The 18726-nt window shown below is 40.1% G+C and overlaps 1 protein-coding gene across 1 annotated transcript in view; it reads left to right on the top strand.

Annotated features, from left to right (window-relative positions):
• Positions 1-497: 497 nt before the first annotated feature.
• LOC146508026 (uncharacterized) overlaps positions 498-18726 on the top strand; it is a 27618-nt gene continuing 9389 nt past the window's right edge. Inside the window, exons 1-7 of the mRNA XM_085176648.1 lie at positions 498-681; positions 1199-1358; positions 1538-1609; positions 1724-1800; positions 2434-2534; positions 5514-5630; positions 7798-7872. Coding sequence (XP_085032774.1) covers positions 622-681; positions 1199-1358; positions 1538-1609; positions 1724-1800; positions 2434-2534; positions 5514-5630; positions 7798-7872 — 662 coding nt within the window. The 5' untranslated portion in view covers positions 498-621. The remainder of the gene's footprint in view (positions 682-1198; positions 1359-1537; positions 1610-1723; positions 1801-2433; positions 2535-5513; positions 5631-7797; positions 7873-18726) is intronic.

Genomic DNA, 18726 nt, shown 5'->3' with positions numbered 1-18726 from the left:
GTCCAAGTTTTCCATATGTTCAGTCATTGACCTTCAGTTTGCGTTGGGGCCATTTTTCATTGCAAGATGAAGATTTTGTTTTTAAGTCTTATTACATGGTGATTATGGGCCTATTAATGTTAACTCTCCTGTCTTAACTGGAGTGTGTGAGCCAATACAGGGAGGGTTTGTGGGAAACAGCGACCCCCGCAGGTCCGTAGTTGTATTGATTCAATCCTGTTGAAAAGGAGAGATTTTAAGTGTCTCTGTCATTGGTCTCTACAGATAACAACATAAAACAGTACACACTTAGCCATACACCCCGAAAGAATTAATAAAAACTGCAACAACAACAACAACAACAACAACAACAACAACAACAATAATATAGAATTTATTAATGATAAGTTTACCGAGTTTGCATAAATAACTGCAAGGCAAACATTGACAAATCGCAGTGCACATCAAAGAGAGCAGAGAGACGAAGTTTAGCGTTTTAGAGCATTGCACGGTTTGTCCCTCGTCGGCTGCTGTAAGTCGTCCAGGAAGTCAGGCTGTTGCTGTATTGATTTCATTCATTCAATACATTTGTGCATGCAGTGTGAATATTACAACATTTGGTAATAAGTTTATTCATTCAGAATGCGTAGGAGAGCTGAAGCTCCGTCATCAGGCAATGAACCTGCCGTTGCTAATAATAAGGTAACGTAACGATAGCTGTTTGTGGCTACAGGTGACAGTTCTGCTGGCGAGTATTAGCTGACTGAGTCCACAAGCTAACGTGTCACTTTGTTTTCGGTTAGGTAGATGTCTGCTGGTGATATTTATATTTATTTGCTCTTACAGTGGTTTGGAGCATGAACCAGTTTCTGTCAGCTTTCCATTATTTTGTCCAAAGAGAAGAGGAGCTAAACCCCTTAAACAAAACTGCACTATTTACAGCTCTTTGTTTGTTTACGGCTTACTTACGGGTTATCTAATGAATATTTTACTTTCAAACGAATCATTGGCAAGCGATCCTCAAAAAAAAAAAAAAAAAAGGAAAATAAAAAGAATGAATAAACGATCGAAGCAGTAACACTTTTAGGCCTGACTCTACGACTGAGGTTAATAAAATCCAAACTCCACACTTTTGAAACATTTCAGTGTTTAATTATAAATCGAAATGTAGAAGTGAGTGTGCAGTCAACGTTACATTTTTCTTCTTTGCATAAATGAGGTTCCGGATCAAAAACGGGCTGAAGCTGAAGTCAAAGGCAGTTTGTCTTACAGCTCCGTGCTCGTCAACATTGGGAAGTGTTTGCTTGTGATCATCCTTGTCCCTCCGTTCCTCAACTACGCCTCCCTTCAGAGAGAAGCACAGATGCTCTTGCCTAAAGGTTCACTTATCTTAAAGTCGTTGTTGCCAACATCAATTTTATGTTTATCTGCAAAATCTAATGTCATTACTTATTAATTGCGTAATTTAAACAGTTATGAAGTTCTCAAAGCTGAATGAGAAGCACTCAGCGAAGCCTAATCTTTGATTCTGTTTTTTTTCCCCATGTCTTACATCCAGATGGCCAGATTGTTGATGTTGGTTTGGGTCAAAAGATGCATCTTTTGTGTAAAGGACGAGGAAAACCAGTTGGTAATAAGCTGCCTGTATTTTGTTTTCAATTAGTTTTTTCTGGCACATGGTTCTGTATCTGGCTCGCTTATGTTTTTTAGCTAAGCTCCGCCTGATCAGTCTGTTTTCCTGTAGTTATACTGGATGCACCAACTGGAATGTCCTCAGATGTTTGGTTTCACGTTCAAGAGAATGTTGCATCGCTGACAAAGGTGGGGGTTTGACTCACTCACATTACAGAATTAAATGGGTGTTGTTCTGAATGATACTGTGAAATGTTATAGCATTTTATTAATATGACTGAATTTAATATCTCTAAATATCTGAATTAAATAGATCTAGATTAGTCATTTTTGCCACATGCTGTACATTGAGAGTCAGTCAATCAGCAGTCACACTGGCTTTCCCTCTGACCACCATAGTGAACTTCCCCTAGAATCTGCGACTACAAATGTGGCTGTGTTTTTGTTGTTTGGGTCGTGCTGGGACAGCCCTTGCAGTATCTCTGCCAGCCTCTGTCAGCCTGGTCTTTCTGCCGGCAGAAAGACCAGGCTGACAGCCTGCCCCATGTTGTTTGTCTGAAATGTGACCCAGATGAAGTCATAGCCATGTTGCGGAAGGGCCTGACACATAAAGTGAAAAAAAGACTGCATAAGCAACAACAAGAAAAACAAACATACAGAGCAATGTTTACGCTTGTATCTGGATCTTTTTAGGGCCACTCAGCCATCATGCATTTTTAAAGCAATTAAATGCAATAAGGCAGGTCTGGACTGTTCTGTAAGGTGAGCTTGTTGTGACTGAAAAAAAAAAATCTTGCTGTCCTTGTTTGTCACGCTGCTCAGGTGTGTACATACGACAGAATGGGACTGGGCTTCAGCAAGCGGCTGATGCAGAATGAAACCACGGGAACAGAGAAGGTTTGGGACATGTCAACGACTGGACGGTGAGCGTGCTGTTTTATGAGACCGTCACTCTGAGCGGTTGTAACTATAGACGGCATGTAGAAGACAGACACGCAATACGGAAATGCGCTAAACCTGCACTATTTGTAGTAGGCGATGGGAGAGACAACTCTGGTTGTGAAACACATCGGGTAATATAGAAGTTTATGAGAATGTGCTCCACCTCTCACTTCAATTATTACATCACGAAACATTTTCCTGATCAGTTTGAGGTCTCAACCTCTAGTCTCAAGTCATATTTAATATAGCATGATGCTAATTTTGTTGATTATTATCCCATTTAGAGTAAAATACATGATAAAGCTTGGCTTGCTTTATTGCTTACCTAGTGGCTTGTTTCCCCACGTTTTTCAGTTAGGGCCAGCAATCTGTTTAATAATAAATAAATAAATAAAAAAGATAAAATAGCCAAAATGCCATATTTAAGCCTTTAAAACACTAGTATACAAATCAGTGGGTGACCTCATCGTAGCTGCAAGATCCTTGTATATGCAGTCTATATTTGTGACATTTAAAATGTGTGTTAATGCCTGCTGCTTTGCAATAATTTTACACTTTAAAACTGTGTCACAGTTAGGATTTGTCTTTTTTAAATTGTTGTAATTTTCTTTCTAAATTAATGAGTTTGCTGTTTTTCCCTTGCGGGCCTCTTGTCTCATTTATAGGCTGTTGTTGTATTTGTAAACTCAATTTGTATAACTTTAAAAGATGAATTTTCTGTAATATTGATTTTAGGAGGCCAGCATCTGTGTGGAACATACCTGGTTTAATGGCACCTTTTCAGTTTCTATGGCGACCTCATGTAATGTTTGTATTGGTGTCAGGTCACTGTTTCTCAGCGGCGCACGAGGGAAAGTGATATGGGATTTTGAATGCCCGTTTTATTATAAACCCACAGTTGATATCTTCTCTTCTTGCTAAAATGCTAAAGGAGTTATTTAAAACCTTTTCGCACTACTCTGCTCTACATCACACGCGTTGGACGAGGTGGTCAGTAGGAGAAAACGTACCTGTTATGATGAAAGCAGAGACAGCGGCAGCTTTTCTAGCACGCTAACCTCCCATCAGTTTCCCATTATACAAGAGTGTTATCCACAATGGGTAAACAAACAGAAGAAGCTGCTGGCCACTCAGCTTGACAAGCTCCAGCTACTGGGAGCTATGGGAGAGAGACAAGCGAGGCAAGCGTGCTTCCAGCAACAATAGCAGACTGTGGCAAGGAGCGTTATGACACAACACTGTCTGAGATGAAAGGAGAGCGATTGCTTTCACTTTGGTATGTTTTTATTTATGTCTATTTTTTAGGTTTGAATAAGCAGGCACTGCTGACTTTGTTGACCAGCGGACCGGTTAGCACTGTCGCCTCAGTCCTGGTTTTAAATCTTCCCCGGGGCTTTTCTGTGTGGCGTTGTCATGTTCTCTTCTCATGTCTGTGTGGGCACTGCAGCTTCCTCCCTCAGTCAACATTTTATGACGAAAAAACCTGTCATCAACAACAACCATGCCATGCTGAAAATCACCTTTCTTCTCTATTATGAATCTCAATTTGAACTTAAATTTTAATAATCTTCTTCATCTGTAATAATAACCATTCATCCGACTTCTTTGGGACTGTGCTCTACAAGATATTGAATCATGGGGTTTACTTTTTCAGAGGACTGCACAGTTGTCCTGTGTATACTTTCTTTTTCACGTGATTATCTACTGAGTAAATCAAAGAAAACAGAAAGACAGAAAATGGGGAATATTCTACTTTTCTATCTATTAAAAACTGAGAGAAAACCCTTTAAAGGTTTCTTGGCAACAGGCGATGTCAGGCATTACTTTTAACCACTGAGCAAAAACGGGCCTTTTTTGGTCTCTTGCAGTGAAGGAGAATAATCCTTATAAAGCATTTGGTTTGTTTGGTATGGTTTTACCTGCTGGAAAAAGAGACCTTTTTAGACAACAATTTATGCAACCACTCTCCAGAACATTTAACTCTTTGTTTCCAAAAAGAAACACCTTGCTTCCTTGATGTGACACAAAGCAAAGACCCCAGTACAATAACATCGCAGATTTCACTCGTTTGCCATAGCAGAGTAAATATTCACAGGGAATCAGTATTACTTTGATAAAGTAGCTGTTTGGGACTTCTCATTAATGTTCTAGCCAGAGACTGATGTGTGCACATCCTGCTGAACACACTCCAGGCCTCCCCTGCGTCACGCAGCCACAGGATTGGGCTCTAATCATCCTCTCTCTGACATCGTAATGCGTTTGTCGAGCCTTAAATCTGCCTAAGGAATGAGCAGCCGTGATTTGCCGACGGTCAGCAGTCTAGTTTAGTTTGGCGTCCTGCCCGGGGGAAGTGGTCGGCTGCCTGTTTGAGGTGCAAGCAATCAATTTCCCGGGATTCAATATCTCAAGAGGTGTGATGACTCCCTAACCTTAACCCTGTGAGTCTTGTGAAATCTCTTCGTTTCAGTGTGACACCTTGGGTTTGATTTATTAGCACAACAAACCCGGGACGAGCAGATGGCTCTCGCACAGGAGTTGCTGCGCCTCATGTAATGATGATGCTCCCCCTGATGATTTAAGTTTGCTGGTGATTGTTTTTCCTGCGGTGTTTTGCAGTGGAAGCGAGCCAGCAGTCCCCCTCCGTTATGCTGTCATTTGGGTTTTTCAGCAGTGCTGTTTATTTTGGTGCCAGATCTGGAAAATTAGACATCAGAAAACTAAAGATACTGCTGATCTGATGTTTTTTAAAACTGTTTACATTCTTTATTGTAAGATAGAACCGATACCCTTTTGCCTTTTCTCTTATTTAGATTATTTTTGCCTCCTAATATAATAATAATGGAAGCAGATTAGAAATTAATGACATTACTGCAGTGCCACCTAGCTAAACAGATATGGTGGCCCAGTTTGCGGTGCATCCTGGTTGTGTGGAGAAGCTCACGAGTGTCGCTGTCTTCCAGGATGGTGGATGATCTGCACCGGCTTCTGGGGGCTGCTGGGATAGTCGGGCCCTTTATCATGGTGGGCTCTGAGCTTGGCGCACTCAACAGCAGATTCTACACCCACATTCATGATGTGTAAGTACTGCAGAACCAAAACTGAGGATTTTGGCTGAGGATTGGCATCTAATCCTCCGCCCACACCACTCAGTGTTTTCTCAGAGTTACATCAGTTTGGTCAGATTAACACAGTGATGCCGGTATTACATTATGGAGAAGCGGGATGGTCTGTTTAAAAACTTTAGATTTAGTTTGTTGTTTTTTGGATTAAATCATCTGTAAGTACAACATGAATTCTCTGCTGAAGGAATGCATTTTATACATGCAGTCATGCAATTGGTGCAGAAGAAATTACCTGATTGTGTTTGGTACTAATTTTCTACAGAGTTTACTTTGCAAAATGAATTGATCTGGGAACCAAAATCACATTGGACTATTGATCGGTCTGTTTGGAAGCTATTTGTCGAAAGGAATATTCAGACTTTATTTCACTTTGATTTGGCCACAAACTGAAGTGATTTCCACATCTCCTCCATCAGTGGGAGAGAGTAGACCTGAATGCATTGAACAGGCTATAGTGACAGCAGCACTCCTTTATATGAGTGTGCACAGCTAACATGAAGAAATCCTGGCTATGTTGAACTTGCTTCATAGCATAAGAAAGCAGCATTAATAGCAAATTTCAACAGTCTGCGGTTCAAAATCATCTTCGTGTGCATCTCCAGGCCACTTTCACCACAGCTGCTGTTTTAGAGGAAGAAGCGTGATAACTAAAAACTTTAAAACCCTCAGAAAGCCAGAGCTGTCAGTTGTGTATATTGGTACACGAATTTCATTGAACTGTGCTCTTAAAAAGCTTTAAAGGAAACCTGATTATGGACATGTGTAGGTAACTTTCTTAACATTAGCATCAGTAGTTTAAATGTGATGTAAAACACTTTCTGCCATGGTTGTTTACTGATGGTTGGAATGGTTTTGGTCCCAATCTGTGAAGATGATTGACCATGATGAATGTAGATGATAGCAGAGGTGGGTGAGGGGAGAGGAGGGTACAAATTGGTATGTTGTAAAAGCCTCTGCTTTCTGTCATCAGCTGTTAGTTTGATCCACAAAATTGCCTCTATCATTTTAGGATAAAATCTCTTCTAACAGCAATTTCAGAGTGGAATATATACAGTCAAATCTTTTAAGTAAGACTGCATGCCTAAAAATTTCAGGGTTGTGGAAAACCAGCTCTCATCATCAGCCATTATCACTTTTTGCATGACATTTGGAGATATCGAACACATTTAAATTAAATTTGCAGTTCTAAAGGAAGCTGGATGTTTGCTTTAAGCCCACGTTTAAGGTCTGTGGTGAAATTGCAGGGTAGGCCTCAAAGTGAAAATGGTTAGAAAGGGGCTTCTAGGGAGCAGCTCCTTTGGAAAGTGCCTGGACGCGTGGCAGAAGATGTCCTTGAGGGGGATATCGGCCAAATTTAAATGACTTATTTTGGGGACTTTTAGCGGCTGATTAAATCACACCTTCTGTAGCTTTTTGTCCTGGGACACAAAATAAAAACTTGCCTTAGTCTAAAAAAAGTGAAGCCACCACAGAGGGAAAAGAATAAGATAATGTGTATGTCCATGCTATATGTTAGAGACAACTGTATACTGTGGATTAAGACATACTACACTACCAGCCTACTGTGTGAGTAACTGACTTAAAGTACAGCGCTGGTGGTAATGAATGTTATGCTAAAGATAAGACAAAAATAAAATGTGTGTTACTATTTAAGAGTCCTTCATGTCCCCAGCAAAATTTAAAGAAAGCTCATTTTAAAATTGGTTGATAGAGATTTAGGAGTTCTTGACCTCACATGTTAAAATATATCCCAGTATATGCTCCCATCATCTCACATGACTCACCCTTTTCAGAGACAACGAGGTGATTAACGTGACAAGTAGCCCGTACCAGGGATGAAAGATTTAGGATTCAATCAGGCACAATGTTGCTGCTGTTAAGGGAGAAAATTAAGAAGTGGTGAGTGGATGACACCTTTCCAAATGGAAATATTACCTCGGGATCTGGTGTATGCGTGTGGTCATCTGTCTGTGGGGACAAATCTCCAGGAAGACAAATGAGACGGCGCCATCCATCTCACGCTTATTACTTCCCAGGCCAGGAGGGTAAAATGGACAAGAGTAGTCAATGAGTCGTTCTTCATCCGACTGTGTGTGTGTGTGTGTCCTCTTGTTGTCCTCAGGCAAGTGTCAGACCTGGTGCTGATTGATCCCATCCCAGAGGACATTTTTGAAGAGGACAAGTGGAAGGAGCACTGGTGAGTTTGTAGTGGAAGGCTTCAGAGGACTGAGTTGGAAGAAGAAAAAAAAGTAAAGATGCAAAGGAGAGTGAGAGAAGATGGAAACATGTCGAAGAAGCAAAAACTGGGAAGGGATGTAGAGTGGGAAAGAAGATTGAGAAAAGAAGAGCGTGGAAAAGGGAGTGAGAAGGATGATAACAGCTCTGAGGGGCAGAGAGGAGGCAGATAAAAAAGCGAGAGGCAGGGAAGAGGTGAAAAAAAGGGAACTGTATCAAGAAAAAAGAGGATTAGCATGAGGGGAAGGGAGGCAGAGGTGCTAGCCAGTCAAACTCTTCCCTTACTGGCATTTATGGCAAGAACAGTTGATTATTTTTAATGGGTGGAGCTCATTAGCGTGATTAATTGGAGGCCAAAGAAACTCATTAGCTGATTGCACTCACTTGAGCAGGGAACAGATGAGGGGGAAGCCGGGGTTGTGGTGGTGGTCGGAACTGAGTGACAGACAGTGGAATAGCTCTGCTTTAATCCTCCGAGCGAGATATATGTCAAGTCAGTGTCACAGCATATATCTCATTATGCATTAATTATCATACGCGAGGTGTTAAGTGGGGGGTTGGTTGTTATTAATGATAAGCAAGAGTTCAGAGCAGGACTGTTGGTACCAGGTATGCAGTGCTAACTGTGTTTGTTTACAAGTACGGAGCATGGAGTGTGGGCATTAAAAGGTATTTCTCTGCTGAAGAGATTATAATTAATCAGATGTACAGTTTTGCCACATTACGCTGGGATGGCTACATGATAAACAAATCTCTAGAGTGCAGTTTTAGTGCATTTGTTGTCACCAGGTACAAAACAGAATTTCATGCTCAAAACCTGAGAGACATTATTGTTTCACAGTGTTGGGTAAGTTACTTTAAAATAGTAACTTAGTTACATTACTAGTTACTTCTATCAAAAGTAACTCAGTTACTTCAAGTTACTCGTTACTTTCAAAGTAACTAGTTACTAGGGAAAGTAACTTTGGTTTTACTCAGAATTCTCTTGTTAATGTGTTGCTTCCATAACTTTGCCAGTCTTCTAGCTTGCTTACTTGCCACAAGTGCACTGTGCCACCTACCAATAGAAAGGAAAAGATAATGTGCATATTTCCACGAGAGAAATCCCACGCCTGGACCATCATTGACCGCTGCCATGATTCTAGCCTACGTCACAGCGTCATGTGCACCTGTTACATCCAACACAAAAACTGCAGTCGTGGTGCTTTGATTGTACTGAGAACTCGGAAATTCTGCCTTCTAAATAGGAAGATGTAGGTAACACCACACTGCAAATGAGCTGCATACAGGGAAAAATCATAAAGCCTTTGAATGAAAACAAACGCTGTTGTGACAGTGATGTTCACTGTTTTGATGGTATATATGCATCAATCTATCAATCGTTTGTTGTAAGATTCAGATAATTATTTTTTAAAAGCTAGACATTTTAAATGAGAATAAGAAAGAAAAGTATTTCTTTGTGCCCACCTCTCCCTGTTAATGCCCTACCTGGCCCCCCTGGCAAAACTTTGCTAGATCCGCTCCTGCACAGTTACCAGCTGTCAACTACCTAAAAAGGATCCTGGTGTTATCTGTCTCTTAGAAACAGTTCATAACTCCCCTTCAACTCATTCATGTCACCTAAAAGGTAAACCTGTTTCTCCATCACCTGTTCAGCTCTGATGATTCAGTAAGGACATCTCCTGGTTTCATCTTCATGTTTCCCTCTCACCAGATAACCAAACCGACATCATGACCAGCAGCTTTTTTGCAGCTGTGGCTCCAGCAAACATCAGCTGATACTAGAAATTAATATTAAATAAATTCTAACAACTGCTGATCAAGCTTAAACGTGCTGCTGTTGTTTAACGTGACATTGGCTGGTTTCCTCTTTCTGGCGCAAAGTGGGCGATAAACAAACAAGAGAGCCGATCAGCTGATCATTGATCAGTTTTCATGATTGAAGTAGAAACAGGAGAGAGAGGGGAGAGAATGAAAGAAGAAGAGGCAGCTGTGCAGCAAAGACACAGAATAACTCCAGCTTTGTGTCTTTTTCATTGTAGCTGAATTACGGGACAAACTGTTCCTTTTCACCTCAATAAGAAACGCGTAATATTTTCTCTGAATACCAGACGGGACGGTTGGCAACTCTAATAACTTATGAACAAAATAAAGTTTAACATCGTTAACATCATAGCACCCACCCAGCTCTATAGAAACTCCGTCATGCTAACTAGTACGCAGTACGGAAAAAGTCAGAATAACGAAAATAAACTCCACCTAAACTTGGTTTATATCTGACCCAGATAGACTGCAGGTCATAACTTCTTACCTGAAGTTCAGTTCACACTTGGACCGGCGGCCGCCTCGGGTCTCTTTTTCCTTCTGCGTCCCCTTTCCCTCCTCCACCTGCTGCCTCCACCACTTGCTAATGTTACAGAATCTGTGGAAGCTCCGCGATAGCCACCACACGAAGTAACGAGTAACGACCCTATCTAAATCCCAGTAACGACTAACGCGTTCCTGATTTTGGCATAATAACTAGTTACCGTGCATAATAACGTAGTTACTGTAACGCATTACTTAATAACGCGTTAGTCCCAACACTGTTGTTTCATTGGTAAATGATTTGAAATGTCTATATATATATATATATATATATATATATATATATATGCCTTTTTTTTCTTTACGTGGTCTTGAACAATAGTTCTTCAGACTTTCTGAAGGTCTCTGAGATTTTCTTTAGACGTTGGCTGCTTTTTCACTCACTCACAGTCCAACCCTTAAATCCGACCATTTCAGTCAGAGTCAAATATTAAATATATTTAAAAAATATTTTTTTGTTTGTTAAGCTACTTCAGATGGACCAATGGGTCATTCAAGCATAATTGAATGAACCAGCGTGGTGTGTCCACGTAATAGACAACACAGAACCCAACAGCCTATATACTAGCAGCTTGTTGTAAAACGCATCATTTTTTTGCATTTCGAACATTTTTGAACAACATTAAGATTGTCTGTTTGCAATCAGTGATTCCCAAAGAACTATTCGCTGAAAACTCAGCTTATCTTGCCATGGTGTGCAGTGTGTCCTTAAAATAATGAGGAAACTGGACAAGTGGAGGACAAAAGAAATGTCAGGCCTGAAAACCTTTCTGCAGAACCTAAAAGTTGTGTACTTAAGAAATAGAAGAAAATCCAGAAAAGACATGACACAGACCTTGAGATATTCATCTGGATCTTCAGTTGATCATTCTATTGTTTACTGAAGCTTCATCAGAAATGGTCTCAGTGGCTGTCAGGAAGCTATTCTTCAAATCAAATCATCAAATCAAAATTTACTTATATAGCACATATTAAAACAACAGTGTTGACCATAGTGCTTCACAGTCAGTAAAAACACGAGACAATTAAAACAAACAATAAAACAGGACAACAAACAATAGGTAACAACACAATAAGCTAAAACAGCCAACTAGTTAGAATCAAAGGCCAAAGTAAAAAGATACGTTTTAAGACGTGATTTAAAAGACTGGATAGACTTGGCAGTACGAATATGTACAGGGAGGTTATTCCAGAGTCTGGGTGCCACGGTTGCAAAGGCCCGGTCTCCTCTCGACTTCATTCGAGACCTAGGTTGCATTCTTAAGGAAGTGAAACAAGGAAAAAAAGGCCTCATTACTAAAGAACTGGACTGAAAGTCAGAAAAAGTCTGATGGAGCAATGAAAAGATTTGACAGTTGCCAAAATTGAATTATGAGTGTAAAAAGTTCCCAGCAGAGCGTTGAGCTGTGTGAGGTGATCAGTGTTATTCACTTCACCTGGTTTAGATGTGGATGATTGGTGTACACTGAAGCTTGATTACAGAAGCCCATGATTTTATACGAGTACTGTGGTAGATTTGCTTTGGTATAAATTGTTTCCACCATAATTTTTTACTTTAGACATGCTTTCATTAACATAACTGAATATAAATGAGCTTTATAAAAATAACATTTTTTTATTTATTTATTTTTTTCACCAGAGTTGATTAGTTAAATCTTAATTAAATTCCGGCCTTATTAAAAATCCAACTCGCTTGTAATTTTTCCACAGTTATCCAAAAGTAATTCTAGATTTATGCCCCAATAAAATTAATTTGTATCGTACAAAAATTATAATTTTGAGGGACTACATTGGTTTAGCATAAAATAAACTAGCCTGATACTGAGCTTTGGAGAACCACAAGTTACCATTAAAGGTTTTAAATTGGCAAATAAACATGTTTATCACATCTTTGTTTCCTGTGTAAAAATTCTGCTCGTATATCTTTGTACAGATATAATTAATAAAGGATGCAAAGAGAGGCAAATCAGTTAGAACAGATGCAGACGTAAAGGACTGCATATGGCATAAGAATGTAAATAACAGGATGGTAAAATCAGTGGTGAAAGGAAGGTTATTTAGAAATGTTGCAACCACAGCTCTGTCTGCCAGTATTAGGCCACAGCCTGTATAAGGATGAGTGAAGGCAGATAAGAAATGGATCCCTGAAAATGGCCTAATTTGTACGGGACTCAAAGTGGAGCAGCACCATTTATCAGGGGTATGTGTTCAATTATCCTCTGATTAATAGGCATTCATTTCACTGGGTACATGACACGGCAGCAACGATCCAATTACTCTATGGCTGATTTCATTTATATATTGCTTCTGCAAAGACTTACATTTAGTCAGTTTAAAAAAACAGCTCCATCATCTGTGCTTTGATTTCCATGGATGACTAAGTAGGAATGAGGGAAACTGCACAAAGACCCAAAGCATGTTCAGCACCAGTCCGCTCACGCCAGCGTCACCACACCACTGACATTCTTGCGTTACTTCATCATTTTCCTTGTTTTACCTTGTTTGTTTCACAAACTTGCATGTCTTCTCCGTCTTCGATGTAGATTTATTAGCTGTATGAGGTCTTATATTATTTGGTGGACAAGATAAGTAATGCAGGAGGGAGCAGGACTGCACCTGAGCAGGATTGTGGGGAGACCGTATCAGCTTTGCTCTGGGACCGGAGGATTTACACATCAAAGACCAGCTCATTAACAGAGGCTCTCTCCCAAAATTAGTTCTGTTACATCCTACAAAATGAATCAGCACCATCTCCTGAGAATGCCGTGTGTGTTCGTGCGCGTGTAGGCGTTTGCTTTTGCACACTTGTTGTAAAGGGTCAGCTTTCTTACTTGGGATTTTGGGCTGCAGACATCGCAGCATGTGTCGCATTTGCTCGCGAGCATAGATAATACCGCCTGATGAAAAATCAAGCAGAGGGTCTATCATTGAGATTAGGAGAAGCTTCGGCGTACGTCTGGACAAATTGCATTCGGCACAAAAGCCCTCCACGGGTCGGGGTCACTCGGCACCGTCCGTTTTTGTTTCACCAGTGTGAGCAGAGAATCATTTTCATCTTTCCACTTGAAAAAGGAGCCTTATTTCTTTAATTTAAACCAAACTCTCAGTATCTGTTTGTGTGAGCATGTTAATAGAAATGAGTATAAAATGCATTTCAGAGGCTTTGGTCTTGCTTTATCTAGACTTTGAATATAAAGCCTGTTTTAGCCTGAAAAAAATCAGATAATCTTTTATTTTCTATTTAATCCATAACAGCAGCATTACATGACTGATTGGTCTGAATACTGAACGTTTACTGACAGTGATGTGATCCCATGTAGTGATCTTCATAATCATGTCCATTTTTAATACAGTGCTGTCTCAGGCCATTAAGATCATGAGCACTTAGTATTCATTTTTCAGCCTTGAGATTTCTCCAGATTTTCTGAATCTTTTGATGATATTATATCCTGTCAATGAAGCGATATTCAAAGAAAACCGTTCTGAAATTGTTTCACAATTTTAGAGATATGCTTTTTTGCAGTTAATGAAACTGACCTCTCTAAGATGTTCTTTTGGTACCCAGTCATGTGACTGACATGTTGCCAATTAAAGTAATTAGTTGCGAGATGTTTTCTTTTAGTACAACTTACTTTTCCAGCCATTTGTTGCTGCCGTCCTAATTTTTTTCAGATGCGTTACTGCCATCTAATTCCAAATGAGTCAGTATTTTTTCAATATGCCTTCTCTATATTTATTCCAATCCTCTCTGTATATACCAAATCCCTGCAATCCTACCTCGATATCAACTACTGGTGTATTTATAGGTAAATAATACATTAAGCATTTTCAGATAGCACAGCACTTAATTCTTGCAGCTTATTTTGAAGGCGACAAATATTCAGATGAGCAATTTTTTAACTTTCCCTTTAATCATGTCTAATAGCTTATAGTTTAATTCCACTGGCATCCTGATTTTAATATTATCACATTAAGATGAACCACCAAGGTTTCTCTTGCAAAGAGCCAATCGTAGCTGCTTACAGCACAACTGCCCTTTGCTCCAGCGTCAAGTTCAAGCTCAAACTTCCTGTTGCCGTTTCAGCAACACGGTTTATAAGAATTTGTCCTTCGTGTGCTCACACACACCACAAGACACATCCAACAAAACACAACAAGGCAGGTAAAAGTTCAAATCTTTTCTTTCTCAGTCATTCATAAACAGTAGTGTGTTCCCATTTTTTTCATGATGACTTCCTGATCCTTGATCTACAGGAATTCACTATGATGCTTCGAGCTCTTATCTAAGTCTCTTAACTTTCCCCTGTCTAGGACTTTGTTCAGTTCAACTTGATTGGCGTCCATTTTTAGCCTGGTGATTAGTAGTTCACGCACCCTTGAATCCTCTGAGCAATCTCAGGTTATTCGATCAATCATGTCATTCCTTTTGCTTAGGTTTTTTCAGCTTAATCCAAACACTCGACTAGGAAATTGGTTCTTTTGTTTCATGAATCAAGTATTATATCTGTAAATAATCTAAATGGTGATTCTTCTCTTTTTTAACTCCTCATATATTTTTTTGCTGAGCAAGCATTTCTTTGAGAAAGACCGAATGTACAAACTCGGTTACAGTCCTCTCGTTCGTCCATGTTTTTTCTCATTTCCTCTCTTTCTCTCACTCTGTAATGATGGATGAAAACTGCGTTGACAGTCAGACTGCCCTGACTCTCTAGATGGCCATTTAATGATCAGAGATTCCAGCTGGAATGAGACAGATTGGTTGGTGTTAAGTACCAAAACAATTACACTAACAATGCTGCATTTAAAGCAAGAGTTTTGCTGTGGTTTTACACACTCCTGTCTTTCTGCAGCCAGGCGTGCACACGTGTGATATAAAACTAATTTAAGCCATTGGGAATATATTTGCTCAGAGAGCAGAGACAGAGGGGAGTGGTCTTGTCTAATGGGATGGTCCTTTTAATGAATGCTGATTGACTGACAGACGCTCCGTTTTAATGTACTATTACTGTGTTTAGTGTAACTCAGTCCTCAGAGGAGCACTGCTTGAACATCTCTTTATCCCTTTCCTCTCAATCTCAGGTCTTTTAAGTGTTTCTAATTATTAGGTGTGTTTTTAGTTTTTGGTGTTTGAATCTATTATCATGTTTATAACAGAAGAATTCCATCTGAGACCGTCCCAACAAGTTTATGTGCGCGTGCTGTATAAATCCAGCATATTTTCAGTGCATTCTGTTGCTGTAAATTAGAATACATGATGCATGTAAAGAGGAAGATGAAGGAGGTTGTTCTGTAGAGTGTCTCAGTGTGGGCCTGACAGCTGTGGCAGCGGGCCTGGATCTAACCCTGAGTGAGTTTGGAGTCCCAAAGTGAAAATGACACTTTGTGCACCGTTCATCATCCCGCTGCTCATTAATATTCTCCACAAAGCATGGACACAGACAGACTCCGAGTCATGATAACACAAACATTTATGCATGCACGTACTCTATATTTGCACATCACACACTGCTGGCCACACAGCGTGCCGCGTTGTGCAGCAGTTAGACACGTTTCGCGGCTCACCTGGAGCCTGCTCTGTATGACGGGCAGCGTATGACTGTCGTTTTGATTGACGACCCTTCGGCCACTCACAGCTGCTGCTGGCGTGATTTATAAGCCAGACAGGTTCAGTCCAAGTGTTTCCATCCATCCACCCTGCACTTCGTTAGTGGATAAATTTACAGGCGTAACAGAATTTTTTCTCCTCCCCCCTACTTCTGTATGGTCCCTTCCCTTATTGTGATATTTAAACCTTCCAATTATACTCAGATTGCTACAGCAGTAATTTAATACTTTAAGTGGCGTTATGTAATCTCTGAGCTCTCTTGCTCCCTGTCTCTTTTATCCTTCGTTGGTAAACAGCAGCAGCAGTGACGACATACCCACTTGCCCCCTCAGAACCCATTCGCTTTCAGCGTCAGTTTGCGTTCAATAACTCACTGGAGAACAGCCCTGCTCTAAAACCTCCTCGGGGATCCTCTGCTGAGATTGGCAGCAACCACCCAGCCCCGGGCTGCTGTATGGTGGGAGCAAGGGAAGGGAGTAGAGACTATATTTAATATGAGGAAATATGTCTTGTGGTATGTTTTGTGACATGATAATAAGGCTAGTCAAGTTACACAACACAGTTTCTTCACATATACAGCATGGGTTCTCATCCATTGCTTCATAAGTGTGTCATTCATTATGAATCACACTGTGGTTCTGAAATGGCTCCCACTGTGGCAAGAGCTTCCTGCTGTCTTTCCCCGACTCAGCTGTTCACTGAATCCCCGATGAGTCAGGAATGCCAGTTAATTGTAATTAGAACCACTGTAAGCGTAACTATTGCTGTTATGCTGCACTAATGAAACAGGGCTGTCCCGGCCCCTGTGTATTTACCCCAGTGTAACCTATAGTATTGATGCAGGGAGGAGCAGGCAGGGAACTGACCGTGGTGCAACACTGGCACCTTGTGGTTGTGCTCAGTATTACATGTCGGTGTTTAACTTTTCCTCTTAATTTAGACAATTATTCCAAGTTATTATGCTCTTATTTCCTGTTCGGAAGGATTCTTAACACTTAAGAAAATATTTTGCTTGCGAGGTTTCAAAGTGCGTCTCGTACAAATGATGGGTTGGTAATCAAGTGAGATGAACTGGCTTCCAGAGCTGGAAGGAAATCATGGATATTGAGGACTGATGGAAGACAGTGTTTTTATTATTGTTATATGTTATTCATTAGAAAAGGTGAAACGTTCAAAATGAAAAGTAGGATGTCACAGAACCTGGCAACCATCTTGGTAATGCCCCTGGCACTTATTTGTATAGTTATTGAATCCAGTATTTAAATGAACGTTTTGAATTTTAGAGCTTAATGGCACTGGAAATAAACAACAATAACAACAAGGCTGCATGTATAGAATCACTAATCAAATCTGATTTGGGGGGGAAAAAAATCAAGATTTAAAAATATTAAAAAAAACCTCTCCAATAATGAGTAAAAATATCTGCCAGCACATCGTTGAAAGTGTCGTGAATCTCTGCTGTTTGCCTGCATGCTCAGAGTTTTCCCTGCGCTGTTGTTAATTGTCTCTTTGGGCTCAAAAAGCTCTCCCATACATTAGTGCTCGCTGAGTGCTGTCTCTCCCACTCTGTCTCTGGAAAAACACACATTTAAGTGGAGTTAAGGGACTTTAATATGAAATTGGTTAGCAACATAAAATCTAGCTGGAATTCCTTTACTATGTCAGTGAACGTCTGCCGATCCTTATGTTGTATTTTCTACTTTCCTAAAGCTAGTGTACTCTCTTTTAACGTGTAGTATGTCCAGAGAGTATTCACAGCACTTCACTTGTTTAACATTTAGTCATGTTACAGCCTTATTCCAACATGGATCTTATTTTCTTTTCACTTTAAAATTCTGCACACGAGACCTCGTAACACAAACTGGAAAGGTTTGGTTGAAGTTCTTGCAAATGTTTTCAAAATATAAAACAGTACATTAGTATCAATAACCTTTGTTCAGTACTTTGTTGCAGCAATTACAGCCTCAGGTCTTTCTAAATATGATGCTACGAGCTCTGCTCACCTATTTTTAATTTTTTTTGGCAGTTTCTCTCATTCTTCTTTGCAGACTCTCTCATCAGCCTGGATGGGAGAGTGTCAGTGCACAACCATTTTGAGATCTCTCCAGAGATCTTCAATCAGGTTCAAGTGTGGGCTCTGGCTGGGCCACTGAAGGACATTCAGTCCATTCACAGAGAGGTCACTTCTTTGTTACGTTGGCTGCATGTTTCGGGTTGGTGTCCTGTTAGAACCTTTGCCCCAGTCTGAGATCCAGAGCACTCTGGAGCAGGTTATCATCAAGGTTGTCTTTGTACATCATCTTTCCCTCAACCGTGACTAGCTCCATGATGCTGCCACCATCACACTTTACTGTAAGGATGATGTTGGCCAGATGATAAGCAGCGCCTGGTTTCCACATGACATGACGCTCGTCATTCAGGTCAAAGTGTTCAATTTGTGTTTAATCAGACCAGAGAATTTTGTCATGGCATTTATGTGCATGTCATATTTCTATTTTAAATTGTTAATACATTTCAAGCAAACTTTTTTCTCATTATGGGGCATTGTGTGTCGAATTTTCCAGTGAAAAATTATGTAAATCTATTATGGAAAAAGGTTGAAGTAGTGAAGCGGTGTAAGTACTGTCCAGGTTTGCTGTAAAAGATGATAAAACATTATAAGAATCAAACATAAAACCCGAATGTTGAATGTTAAAGGTAGAAATGTCCAGGTGTGATTCATTTCTATGTATTGAAGTATGTTGGAAACAGTTTAAATGTGAGTAGTGCTGCACAACACAAGGAGCATGTCTGTTTCATAAAGGTCGGGTTAAAATGTAAAGGTTACCTTACTTATTTTTTAAT

Source organism: Neolamprologus multifasciatus, chromosome 11 (genome assembly GCF_963576455.1).
Source record: "Neolamprologus multifasciatus chromosome 11, fNeoMul1.2, whole genome shotgun sequence".
NCBI lineage: Eukaryota > Metazoa > Chordata > Actinopteri > Cichliformes > Cichlidae > Neolamprologus > Neolamprologus multifasciatus.
The sequence above is the reverse complement of the archived record's forward strand: the minus strand, read 5'-3'. Positions and strand labels throughout refer to the sequence as shown.